The sequence below is a fragment of the Eubalaena glacialis genome, chromosome 9 (genome assembly GCF_028564815.1).
Source record: "Eubalaena glacialis isolate mEubGla1 chromosome 9, mEubGla1.1.hap2.+ XY, whole genome shotgun sequence".
Classification (NCBI taxonomy): Eukaryota; Metazoa; Chordata; class Mammalia; order Artiodactyla; family Balaenidae; genus Eubalaena; species Eubalaena glacialis.
Genome location: NC_083724.1, coordinates 55,523,038 through 55,536,865, shown reverse-complemented (window position 1 = coordinate 55,536,865; position 13,828 = coordinate 55,523,038). Strand labels below are relative to the sequence as shown.

General features: G+C 42.2%; 1 protein-coding gene across 6 annotated transcripts in view; it reads left to right on the top strand.

Annotated features, from left to right (window-relative positions):
- Nucleotides 1–13,828, top strand: part of GLIS3 (GLIS family zinc finger 3) — a 506,081-nt gene that overhangs the window by 440,988 nt on the left and 51,265 nt on the right. For all 6 annotated transcript variants that reach the window (XR_009702085.1, XR_009702086.1, XM_061200389.1 and 3 more), the window contains one exon: nt 10,214–10,382. Coding sequence is in view for 4 of the 6 variants with exons in the window: in XM_061200389.1 (XP_061056372.1) it covers nt 10,214–10,382 (169 nt within the window). In the remaining 2 variants the exon portion in view is untranslated. The remainder of the gene's footprint in view (nt 1–10,213; nt 10,383–13,828) is intronic.

Sequence of the window (13,828 nt, the reverse complement as noted above, 5' to 3'; positions counted from 1 at the left end):
TTTATTTATTAATTATTTTGGCTGTGCCAGGTCTTAGTTGCGGCATGTGGGATCTTTAGTTGTGGCATGCATGCGGGATCTAGTTCCCCAACCAGGGATCCAACCCAGGCCCCCTGCACTGGGAGCGCAGAGTGTTACCCACTGGATCACCAGGGAAGTCCCTGACTTACAAGTATTTAATCATATTTTGTTTTAAAAATCTTCTAGTACATAAGGTTTTGTTGATCCCTGTAATATTTTAGATTTAGCAAATATTTTAGTAGTTTTCTAGTCCATGGGTTTGCAGAGATTTTTTATAAGGCCCAGTGCTTAAAACAGGTCACAGCAGAGCTGTTTTAGTTGAAGGGATCCAGACTACTTGCACTGTCCATTGCCTAGCATTCCTAGTCCTCCCTTGGGCATTCTGTGGAACCCCGAATATAGTGGCTTTCAAATGGAATTATCAGCAGTAAAGTCCTCACGTTGCAAGCAAACACCTTCAGATGCAGCCTGGGCCATGGTGAGAAGGTGTAAGCCCTCAGTGTTGTGGCTCCCCCTTAGGAAGAAGCTGCCAGAAGACAGGCAAGATGTGGTTCTGGTTCTGATGAGCCCAAGGATGACAGAGCAATGAGAGGAAGCAGTCATAGTTTAAGTCTACCCAGGTCTATTTTTCCTAAAAAGAGAAGAGTCTCAAACCCTTGAATATCCAGGATTATGTTTTCTAAAATCCAGGTCTGTTGTAGATACATGTTAATGTCCAGGAGAAAAGCAAAAAGTTGAAATATTGAACTTTAGGAACCCATGTGGTCACTTTCCAACAGGAAAGATACTTACTTCCTCAAAAATAACTTTCTACCAGCAACAAAGATGCTTGAAGTTCATATAACTGAAGACTGAACTGTCCATTCCACAGGTAGAGAAAAGCCTTTAAATTCCTTGAGAAAGGTTGTATGTGGGCATAAATTCAGGATAACATGTAAATGACTTATCAGAGTCTATCTTGAAAGTAAACTAGGAAGAAATACTGAGTATCTGAAGGCAAAAATAGGAAGAGTGTCCACTTCATGGGCAAAGTGTGAAAAAAGAGGGAAGGGCTTCTCTGGAGTCACAAGCAAACGAAATTCTTCATTTATGGAGGTTTTCCCAGGGTTAGTGGTAATTGCAGGCTTCGGTTCCCCGCTATAGCACAGTTCCCCAGAAGGGCTATTGTAACTCCATCGTACAGAGCTAGGAAATAGGGAGAGGTGTCCTGGGAGAGTTCAGAGTTGGTAAATCAGCTCTCGAGTTGGCTGAAAGAATATTGCATTAAAAATTGGATTGGCTATCTGTGCTAAAAATCTGTTTCCAGAAAGCCTTCTCTATGAAATGTTTTCAGAAGTCACATGAAATTAGAGTGGGTGGAGTTGTCTCAGCAGTATCTGAAAGGGAGGAAACATCTTTTGTGGTTAACATGATACAGGTAGGAGATAGCTAAGGGATGAATAATGAGGAGTTGGAGAACCCAGTATGTTTTTTTTACTAAAATTTCTGTTTTTTTGACTGAGTCGGACTTTATTTCCAGAAAAAGAGATGAGGAACATTCCTGTAAGAACTTCCAGGAATGGTTGTCCATTCCTGCTCCATCTTTCTTCTTTCTTTCTGCTCTCCTACTCTGCTCAGAATGGGATAACATAACACACAGAGGCAATACTGGATTTTTTTCAGAGTAGTCTGAGTTGTTTGCTGGTTCAAATTATTTTACTGACTTTCTGTATAACTAACTCTCTGCGAGTGAATAAGTGTGTAGGTTGGGAAGTGAAGGAAAGAAAGCTAAGGTATGAGATTTGAGGTTAGATATGTCATGCATTGTCTGGAAAGACCCAAGAGGGGTGAAATGCTGGTCCCAGAGAATTTGAGAGAGCTGCCAGGTGATGCCATTCTACTTGTAACTGAATGTCTTTGTTCTGATATGCAGATGTTTTAGAAGCTTTTCCTAACATGAAGTTAATTACACCTGGTATTTCAGAATGTTTGATGGTAACCTTTGGCATTTACATGCATGACGTCAGCCGTTATCTTCTAGTTGTATTGCCATGTATTCCAGAAAGGCATGTAAGCATGTATCCTCTTCCAAACACTAATAACTTCTTTCCTGGCTATAAATCCAGCTGCATGATGTGGAAATGTAATTGAGCGGGCTACATAGATGTTTGGAGCTCATGTGGGAATATCTATTTGTAAGAGAACCTGAATATTCATGTAACTGTCCAGACATCAATAAATTTTCATTTTACCTTATTTATTTCTGTTCCCCAGTGAACAGCAGCAGCTCAGAGTTAATAGGCACGTTCGAGATGTACCTTCTCTTACCTTAATAGGATATCTCCCTAACACATTTGTTTATCGGTTGCCAGGTAGCTATCCCATCAGGTGACATGAGTATGTTTTCTTTGTCTTAGTGCACAGGTGACAGTTACCATTGTTTGCCATCAATTAGCTTGGGGTAGCATGTCACGGATGTACAGGTGGTGTCACTTTACTCTGACAGCCACCCGATCCGGTTGAGAAGGGATTGTTTCATTATCCTCTTATCAGGGCTGCTGGATAATGATACTCTACACTGCAAAGTGGGAGAAAAAAAAGACAGGCAGAAAGAATAGATTTTTAGGGATTGGCAATGTTAAAATTATTCATGCCTCAAGGAGAAGGGAAAGATCAGAGAGCTGACAGGGCAAACCCTTAAGAAGCTTCTTTTTCCTAATACAGATAGAATACAGAATGATACCCTTCCTAATGCAGAAAGAGAAGAGGGGGGAAGTGCCCAGACATTAGGAGGAAAGAAAAAGAGGAACTAGCCCCTTCTGCTCATAGCAAGCAGGCAAGGATTAGCTGCCGTCTCTCTCCCATTCTCCAATTAACCTCAAATGCAGCCTTCCAAGTGACCGTACCGGGACCTTTTCGTTGCTAGAAAACTCTCTGGTTTGTGGATTTAGGTCATGAGAGCATTTTCCACTGAACAACAGTGCAACTGAATGGTTTCATGGTGAAATACAAAGAACTGCAGAAGGTACTGGGACACAAGTTTTCATTATTGAGAACCAAAACTCCAGTCACCCCCCGTGTTGGTCATTTTCTTCAGAATGACTGAGGGGAAGTCTTTTTTGAATTCTGAAAATTAACCACGGCTGGATCTTTATGCTGTTGGAGAAACGAACACAAAGAAGTGCTGAAAATGTAAAAATACTTCAAGATAAACTAAGCTTCAAGGGGGACAATTGTGTTGACATTTTAGTAACAGCCCATTTTCGCTCCTTAACGAAGTGCAGTCATGCATGAAAATGACTTATCTTTTAAACTGAAACGCATTATGGGTTGTAACTCAAAGGTGTGTATTACTCATGTAAAATAAAGTACAACATTTTAACCCTATGAGGATTCTTTCACAGGCCCTGAACACTTTATACCAACTTGCATTAGAAAAGTTGAACAAAAAATGCTTATTATTAGAGAGTATGATGTATATGCTCTTCTGCATTTTAAAATGACTCTAGTTCACAGTTTATATTTATATGCATCTTTAGGTAAGAAGCCATTCTTTATTGGAGATTTACCATTTTGGAGCAACATGCCTTTGTCTTCTCCATCCTGTTAATTATAGGTATAATTACAATAATATAAATAGGCAAGGAGTAGCAACAATGGTTTGTCGAGCACTTAACCATGGTCCAGACACTATGCTAAGTGTTTCCTATATATTGTATAATCCTCCTCGCCATCCTGTGAGGTATTATCCTTATTTAAGATGAAGAAACTGAGCTTAGGTTAAGTGACTTGCCCAAGACACATTGCTAGTAATTGGTAAAGCTCAGATTCAAACCCAGGTCCATCTGACTCCCAGTGCGTACTCTTTGTTCCTTTAATAACCACCCTGACACTATCGCTCCTGAGTGCCCAATTTCTGGTAGGCCAAAGTAGCTAAAATTTTCATTGCAGTTCAGCCGTTTCCTGAATCCTTCCTAGGTTCAAATTTCTCCTGGAGGGAGCCTTGAGGAGGAAAGACAGAGACAAGACTGGGCTCACCATTTGAATGGGGCCTCTAATTCCTTTTTAATATCTCTGTGAAAGCCGACTTAGCCTGATTTCATTGATTAGCTTACGCCTCTGTACCCAGACCCTGGAAATAATGCCCAAGAGATGAGTAGTGAGCCCATACCTCTTCCCATGTACCAGCCACCAAGCATTAAATGTCATTCCTCTGTGTCCCAACTCTGGCACTGATTATAAGTGAATTCACAATCTATGGATAAGACTGGTTCCCCCTGTCCTATGAGAGCAGGCCCTCTATGAAGTGCAACACCATGGCTTTTCAAGTAATCATAAATGACTCTGAAAGCATATTTACTGTAACTGCTAGGTGGCAAGAGATCTGCCCAGCGCATCTCTTCTTCGTGCATTATTGACAGAGGCAGTGGCCTTTCAGCCCACGACATCAACATCATGCTCGCTTGTGGTCACAGGTGCATATATCTGATTGCTCATGAAGAACCCCTCCCTGCCTTCCTTCTTTCCCACCAGTGGATCGACATGCTCCTGACAAGCATCTGAAATCTTTATTTCAGAAAAAGCCCATCTCCTACCAGCTGTTTGTTTTCCAAACCAAATAATTCAGTTAATTTCTTGCCTGAGTTAATTTTCAGAGCTGGAAAATTTCTCTCAGCCATGTTGAGGTCACTTTAGTGCTTTTAGGGTGGATAGAAGCGAAAATGGGAATCTACTTTTTGGATCCTAACCAGCATTTTGGTGGTTAAAACTACCCGTGTGCATTGTGTGTGGTGGGGGAGGAGTGCCTAGTGACTCCAAGCAGCCTTTACAAGTGGAGTATGCAGGGGTTCTGATACAGTATCAACACTCTTATGCCTTTGTTTTTGCATCCATCTTGCATTTGAGAGGCAGCATAGTGTGATGGTTAGAGGCATGTGATCTGAAATGAGGTTTCCCAAGTTTGAATTCCAGGTCCACTACTTACCAGCCACATGACCTACATACGCCAGGTAACCTAATCAAGAACCTGATTAGGCCTCAAGTTCCTCAATAGTAAACTGGAGAAAGGTTTGCAAAGTACTAAATAAATGTTATCTATTGAATCTGGGGCATGGGGCAGGCAAGAAGATGAAATACAGCAAAGATATGGTCCAATACCTACTGCTCAAAGTGCAGTCCCCAGACCAGCAACCTCAGCATTGCCTGGGACTTTGGGAATTTGATAGAAGTTCAGAATCTCAGCACTTGCTGCCTCCAAGACCTAGTGAATCAGAATCAATATTTTACCCTGGTGAATTGTTTGCAAATTAAAGCTTGAGAAGCAGGATTCTAGCTGCCCATACAGTTTTGAACAGAAATATGCCCTCCAGTTGACTGTTCTTAATATACCTCAGCCTGACAAGGGAGGTCTTCTTCCCTGCCCTCTAAAACGATGAAAACATAGTCACGAAACAATGCCTATGGTAGCCTTCCCTGTCTCTGGGGATGGGCCTGAGACAAGTAGACTTCATTTCAGGAAGTTTCCTTGCCTGAAAAACTCCTTGCCTTTCTCTAGTCACACAATGAATACATGACAGCTAACGTGTCCCCAAGGGTGCCCTGTCCATACCCATTAGACATATAGATAATTGTTTTCATTTGGATAGAGAGAGCGCTGCCTGTTAACCCAAACTAACCTGAGCCAGTTAAAGGCTCGAGCCTAGAATGCCCTGGTCCCAGTAGCTGGTGAGATGGCATCTGGGGACCACACAGATCAACAAATGCTGCTTTGTCAAAATTAAAAAGCCCAACTGAGTCACTTCCATCTACCTCTATAAGGAGATGGGATGAGGGACTGTAGTGAGCTAAGCCCCAGAGAGAAAGAAAGACTAAAGCAGCAGGGAGGCCAGCTCCTGGTCCTCTGTTGGAAGTAGGGCTCACGAATTCATCTCAAGACCAAGCTTTTATTTCCTTGGGGAGTCCACCATCTCTTAATCACAAAAGCAATAAGAATTTCCAATATGTTGCTCCGCCGTGCCTAATCAGTTGTTCCAGCTGCCAGTCATCCGTGCAGTCTAGAGGCTCACCTAAAAGCCCTCTTCCAGCCTTGAAATCAACATTGACCCCTGAGGTGACACTAGACAATGAAGGCCGCCCCCGTAGGTAGCCTGTGTGTGCTGGTTGATTTGATCACAATAGTTTTGTTAATATTGCCCTAGATGCTGGAAGGTTCAGTTCTCTTCCTTATGCTTTGATTGATAGGCCTCATTGTATGCCCCATTAGTGGAGTTTGGAAAATCATTTTGAGTGTGTATGGAAGGAAATTTTTCCTTTTGTGAATGACCTTACACTTGCACTCTGACATGGAGATTTTCTTCCTGAGGTTAAAAACATCACTTGGCAAAGCCTGAGCATCTGTCTGTAAGTATCTGTTGTGGTGGGCAGGTCTGTGTGAAGGTCTCAGGTATTTGACTTCAAACATTAAGAGACCGGCACCAGCCTGGTACAGAGTAAGGGCTGGAAAATTGTGTTTGAATGAATGAATATTCTTAGACTACATATAGTAAGATAGAATCCTGGATGTATGACTTTGACAGCTGAAAATTCCTAGAAGTCAGTGTAAGTAAGAGGCATTTCCTGTGCCATAGTGGCAATTTCTAAGAAATGTGGATCTTTGGTAGAGGTCAAAGGCAATCCTACTGAAGCCACTGATACCTGACTCCAGAGTTTTGTCCATTTTATATGAAGGATATGTGAGATGGGAGTTGGATGAATGTTGGAAAGCCATGCTCTATTGTTACTTCCTCTGAATCTCTGGTCACAGGCAACATCCACAAACATTGTCCTGGACTCTGCATGCAAAGTGCTCTGTGTAGACACTGAATTATAAGCCTCTTCTAGGTTATCTAACCAGAAGAGAATTTGTCTTACATTTCTCATCCCATTTGTTAGAATATAGAGGCAAGTCACAGGCTTCATTTTGCTGACAGTTAATTTCTTACACCCTACGTAAGAAACTGTTTCATACACTTTTTTTATGTACTTTAAATTGAACCCTAAAGCCCCCCTTTCTTCCTCTTGTGGGGTCCCCAGTCAAAGGGTCTCTGCCTGTTCCAGTGCCATTCACTGGCTGTAGCAGTGGAAGGAAGGGCTGTAGATGTGTGTTTGACTGTTGGTCAGTCAACACGTGACCTCAGCACAGCTGGAGGGCATGTTTCTGAGCCTTCGGCCCTAAACCACACACCTCTTATGTCCCACCTCACATCCCCTTCACCACGTGTTCCTACCAGCGGCCATTGCTATGGCAACCAGGCATAACTTGGCAGCACCTCCCCTCAACTGCACTGGCTTTCTGTCCCCAGGCTTCTCTGATGCCCTGGTCTTGGGCATGTCTGAGAACCTTTAGCCACTGTGGTGCATGTGCCTACTTGGAAGTGTGAGAGAAGTAACACCCTTTACCAGTGGGGAACAGGAGTTGGTGGATAAATTTTCCTTTCTGTCCTTGTCCTACTCACGGAGCCCAAGACGGGCTCCAGTGGCATTTAGATTGTGTTCGTCTTTGTTTACTCAACAAACATGAATGACGTTTTGGAGACAGTAGGCACCAAGGGTGTCTGGTTCACTAGTCTATCCCAGAACCCGGCTCAGTGTCTGCCACATGGTAGGTACTCCGTAAATATTTGTGGAATAATTGGCTGCTGAGAGAGGAATGAGAAGAATGCAAGTAACTCGCACACACAGCAAAAATATTAAAATAAGTACAGAAAGGTAGAGGACATTACAGGCAAAAGCACAGTAGCATAAATTGCCATGACATATTTGAGGTGTGGTCAATTGTCTGATTTGGCCAGAGTTTAGGGCACATTTTGGGATTTGGGGGGCACAAATAAGACAGTGTGTTAAAGTGTTGAACACCCTTTGATGTTCTGTATTAGTAAGTCTCAGTATTTTGGTATAATGATTTATAGAGGTCTGTTCCCCTCATTCAACTGCAACCTCCGCAAGGACAGGGGCGCACATATTGTAGAGTGGCTGGCATGTAGTAGGCACCAAATAAATATTGAATTTAAAAATTAATGGTTGGAGGATAGATGGATGGATGCATGATGATGGATGGTTGGTCTTGGCTATTAAGCGGTCTGAAGGAGAGGACCTTAACCAGGCCTAACTTTCAGTGTGCGGCAGGCTGCACACAATACCAAATTTCCCAGCCTATTTCTTTGCAACTAATGCAAAAACATGGCTAATATAGCTAATGTAGGCCTTTGGGAAGCAGCACATTTTCTATTGAAGCATAGAGCAGAGCATGGAGTGTGTACACCAAGTTTCTCTGTTGCTCATGGGTTGTAAACAGCAAGGCAGCACTTCTCTGTGAAAAACACACACACATATATACAAAAATACCTCCAGCGGGTAATAAGTGATGGGTGCATTCAGCAACTACAACAAAATAAATAGGAGAGCTCACGTTTCTACATTAAGGCAGAAAAAAGTTAGCTGTGTTTCCACAGTGTCTCTGTGACCTTCTTATTATTCCCTTAGTTTTTGGAATAGCATATGAAACACCAAGCTTCATGCTGACAAACACCGTATTGAAACTATTGCCGCAGTCAATCCAAACAGCCTTCTCCCGTGGGTAAAATTATTATTTGGAATACAAGCAGAATGTGGTTGCTTGAGCAAGCTGAGCATAAATGAGGTAGTGATCCATAAGGTGACTCTAGCGAGTTTGCAAATGTGCAACTTTTCTGGAGGCTGACACACAGCAGAAGCTCTGCATTGCCCTTTTGAGCTGGTAAGCATTTTCTAGTCTCACCACCTCTTCAGGACTTGGAAGACTGTGGAGGATGCAGGCATCTAAGGACAAGAGTTAACCTGACACAATGCTGACTTACCAAAAATAAAACCTTCAGATGAGATCACACTCCTATCAGTAGCTTTTTGAGCGCGAAGATGATAATTCTGCTTCTTCACCAGTTCCTTTAAGTACTTGAACTCTTGTTCCATTGGATTAAGCTTTCAGGGGCTGGGTCATTTGGGGGTATTAACTCTATCCTGGAGAGGTTGGAGAAAAGTGGTGCTGGTCTAAAAATACAGCTCCCTGAACTTTTAAACCTTCAAATCTCTTTGATTATGTGGCTTCTTTTTCTTAATCCTGAACCTGGTTTTTTAAATGTTTTAAAAATCCATTTATTCTTTGATATCAGTAGAGTAAGTTCAAAAAGAGCAAAGATGGGTATAAAGCTTGGCATAGCTTTGTATAGAGAAGGAAGTTACAGAGAGTCAGCATAATGATGCTGGTATGATTGCAGCATAATGAGACGTCTGCTGAGTAGATCCAGGCACTGAGAGAGCTTCTCTGATAGTGATAGACTCCGAAAGTGACAAGCCCCAGTTTCTTCTGTGACATGGTACCAATTAGCCGATCTAAATGGGCACATATTTAAGTTTGAGGTCACGTACAGTTCTCAAAGGCTAGGCTGCCCCCAACAATGAGGCTGTAACTCACTCTGTGTCGTAATAGACAACAGCGGGAGAAGATCCCGGAGCTGTTTTTGAGGCCCCTTTTCCATATTTTGTGGTGTTGGGAGAGGAGTCATGTTTGCTGAAGACTAAGTACATTTATCCATCACACCATTGGGAATTGCCCAGGGTCGGTTAGACTCTGAAGTTAAAAGAATGTAGGATGCTGCGTTGATACTAGGATCAGGGGAAGCTCTGTTCTCATTACATTGATTTAGCAGTGACACGGAGACTGGGCATGACCCACAGCGCCTCACTGCAGCACCGAGAAGAGGAAGAAGGCCTGTGTTGTATCCTTCTGGGTCAGCAGACCGCATATTCTGTTACCTGACTGTCCTCCCCTGTGACTGAAAAGTGCTAATACAGAGACCTTCGCCCAGGTGCAGACATTACAAGATTGGCTAATTATACAGTGTCCAGACAGGGAACTTGCCGGGCAAGGCAGCTCTTACGAGACGAACCGTGAATGTCAGCCTGGAGCGAGCTGAACGTGGACTCCTCAGACAGCAGTAAAGGCACATTAGCCGGGGAACCTGTTCCACCATGAACACAAAAGCTGTGTATATCCAATAAGGGGAGAGCTGTTCCCTTTAAAGCACCAAAGAGAAAAACAAACAAGCCCCTAAAATGTGCTTGCTGTCAGCCTTCAGTATTTAAAGAGTGCGTGCTTCATTTGGGGCGCAGTCTGATGCTTGTTCTCCCTTGATTTCAGCTTCAGTTTTCTCCAGCAATCATTCAGGCCGAAGCGGGACAGCTGCTGGGGCCATGCCAACCCCACATCCTGTCAGTCACCCTTCTCCGGGACATAATGTACAGGGGAGCTCCCGCAACCCCTCCTCCCAGTTACCTGCACCCACAGCTGCGGACGTGGGAGCTGAGAGGTAAGGCCATCCTTCTCTCTCTTCTAATAGGTGGCACCGCCAAACCTCCCTCCACCAAGAAGAGCTTTGACAGTTGCTGAAGTTTATTAATAATCCATTGGTGGGTTGAATTACCCAAAGGTGACATTTTAAAAGTACATGCACAAAACGTGTGAACCGAATATCTCATTATCTGTTTTATTTTCCATGGGAAAAAAAATAAAGATACTGGCAATAGCCCACTGAAGTGTCTGATGCTCGGGAAATGCATCAGAATGTTCCTGTCGTTCCTTAGTTTGTTTCAGGGACTCAGTTTTAAGGTAATGCCCCTACAGGTTGACATGTTTTCCAGATGTAAGATGGTACCTTCAGCACATAGATCAGTGGTGTTATCTTAAGAATATAGCATAAAAGGGCACAGGATTTTATACGCACTACCAGAAAGGGGCTGTTCACTGAATACTTTATGTTGATACCACCCTCATAAGGAGTTTCTGGGAGAAAATTTTTCAATCTTGACACTTCGGTCCCTGTCTTTGGACTGCCCAGCCCTCCAGTGGTGTGGACAGCGTACTACTTCTTTCATTCTCCTCTCCACTCATCGTCTGGCTTTAATTGACCTAGACATCCACGGGAAAAAGTTCTTGTGGGCACCCCTATGCAATCCTGGAATAGTAGGCATTTGGTAGACAAAATAATGGGTTGAATAGGCAACAGGAGTAAAAGTTTTGAATCTTTGATTTCACCAGCAGTCTGTGGTTTTGTTGGTGTTGGCCTGGTCTAGGAGTTTTTTAATGTGTTTTTAAGTCCACTAAGCCATATTTTTAAATTTTATGCCTACCCTTTATTAATACATCTGTTCATTTAATAAGCATCTGTTGAGTACTTGCTATGTGTCATACATTTTGCTGAAGATGAAAAGATGATTAATACCTGGTCCTGCCATTATAGGATTTGGTGGTGAAGACAGACGTGCAAACAACATATAGTAATGCTGGCTGGATAAATGATGTAACAAAGGTGCCACAGGAGCTCTATCTCTGCCTTGGGGAGGGGGAGAAAAGAAAGACAAGAGTAATCTAGGCATTACAGGAAGATTAAGGCTCTTCCAGATGGATAAATGGGGAAGAGCATCCAAGGTAGCCAGAGGAACATATGTAAGACATGAGAGGGGGAAGGACACATGGAGGGAGCAAGGTGCCAGTAACTCAGGTGGCATCATCAGGTAGACATGGCGGATGAAGTCAGGTGAGAATGGGTTGGCTCATGGGGAACAACGACGCTGAGGATTTTACCCCTGATCCTACTGGAAGTGAAGAACCATTATAGACCCTTTATTAGGAGAGAAACACATCAGATTGTCATTTTAGAGAAGGAACTCAGGTGACAAGATGGTAAAGTAATTGAGGCTCGAAGCAGGGATGAAAGGTAAGGAAAATAAGAAGGAGGTTATTATAGAAGTCCTTATGAACAATATGAGGACCTGAGCTAAGGCAAAGCAGTAAGGATGGAGAATTTATTCAAGGGCTATTAGTTAGGAGGCAGAATCACTAATTATTAATATATGTGTGGGGTAAAGAGGAGGGACCAAAATTCATTTCTGAGTTACACCCCGAGACATCAAGATGGAAAATGGTGCCATTAACAAAGGAAAAGAGGGTGTTGAGTAGAGGTGAGGGCGGGAAAGAAGGAATGATAATAAATGGACTTTAGGGTTTTGACTTTCAGGTGGCTGTAAAACATCCAGGTGGATGTGTCTGGTAGGCAATTGAAACATGGATCAGAATAAGTTAGACTTAATCCTAACACTTCTATGTACATGGTTAAGTGTAAACAAATTATTAGCCTTCTCTCGCAGGATCTGTCAGCAAAGCAGTGCAAATGATAATCATCTATTAAGTTCACAGACTTGCCAGTTGTTGGATGTATTTCTGTAAGTTCAGATGAGCTTATTCATTTTAGGATTTTATTTAGTTCCCAGTTGAGTTTTAAATGATATTATCCATGGGCTTTTCATCATCCCATTTCATTCTGCCTGGCCAAGCATCATACCCTACAAGGTAGTGAAGCTAAGAAACCATCCATAGGGACCTCCTCCTCTTTGTCTCATCTTATCGGTAGTTATAAAGACTCTTTACAAGAATATAAGAAAAAAGTAATCTGTGTGTCTTCTTTTTTGTACACAGCCTTTAAAAGAATCAATGTAGAAAAAGATTTTAACCATTATTAGAGTCAAAAGCAACAGCAACCCAAACACCTGATTAAATCCCAGCTCTCACAGTTGCTAATTGTTTCAATGTGTTCCTTGGATGCTCCTGCTGCTTGGGTTGTTTCTGGTTTTGTTTTTAACATTTCATTTTGTTTTATTTTATAATTTTTTTTTTCAATTTCGTCTTTTGAATGTTGGTAACATATTAAAAAATTTCAAGAATGGCACAGTGAACACCCATATACCCTGCACCCATGTTCACCCATTGTTAACATTTTGCCACCTTCTCTCTCTCTTTTTGTCTCTTTCTCTTTCTGACTTGAGAGATCCTTTATTTGTCTGTTTGCTTGCCTGCCTGTTGTTTCTGAACCAATCTGAGAGATTGTTGGGAATATCAATGAGCTTTAACCCTAATTACTTTAGGAAAGATCTAAGAGGGACATTTTGCCTGCATAATCACAATGTAATTATCACACTCAGGAAATTTAACATTGATAATGTATATTGTCTAATATGCAGTCAATATTCAGATTTCCCAAATTGTGTGAATAAAGTTCTATATAGCTAGAGGTTTTTTTCTTTTCTTTTTATGATCCAGGATCTAAGGATCACAGTTCTCATTTCTTTTTAGTCTTTTTTACTCTAATGAAGTTTCCCAGCTTTAAAAAAATCATCATCTTCTGCATTATTATTATTATTGCTTTTCTCATGACATTGACAGTTTCTAAAGAACTGAGGAGATTTATTTTGCAGAATGTTCCACAGTTTGGACTTGTCTGATTTTTTTCCTCCTTAATAAACTAGTTCGTTTTGGGCAGGAATAACACATAGGTGATGGCGTGTTCCTTAGCTCTTTTGAGCCTTAGTTTGCACTCATGGGGAATTAGGATTAGATGAACCAAAGCAGATAAAGCACCTAGCTTGTTACATGGCATAAGGACAGGCAACCTTGGCATGGCTGAGAGATTCAGGTTTGTAAGCCAGAGGATGTTGTCAAATGATTGCCATGGCTGATAATATAATCATGGAAGGGAAAATGGAAAGGCAGAGGAAGGTGGTGTACTTTGCATGACTGGGTGAATGAAGTGGATATTTTCACTTTTGTGGCTTTGCCTTTTTGCTCTGCTCTCCCCACAGGATGTGAGCCCCATTCCTATGCCAGCCCAAGTGGCAGGAGCAAGGGCGTGGAGGTTTATCTCTTCCAATCAGGTTTGGAGATGAGGATGACTGGAGAAACAGCCCTGAATTATTCACTGTG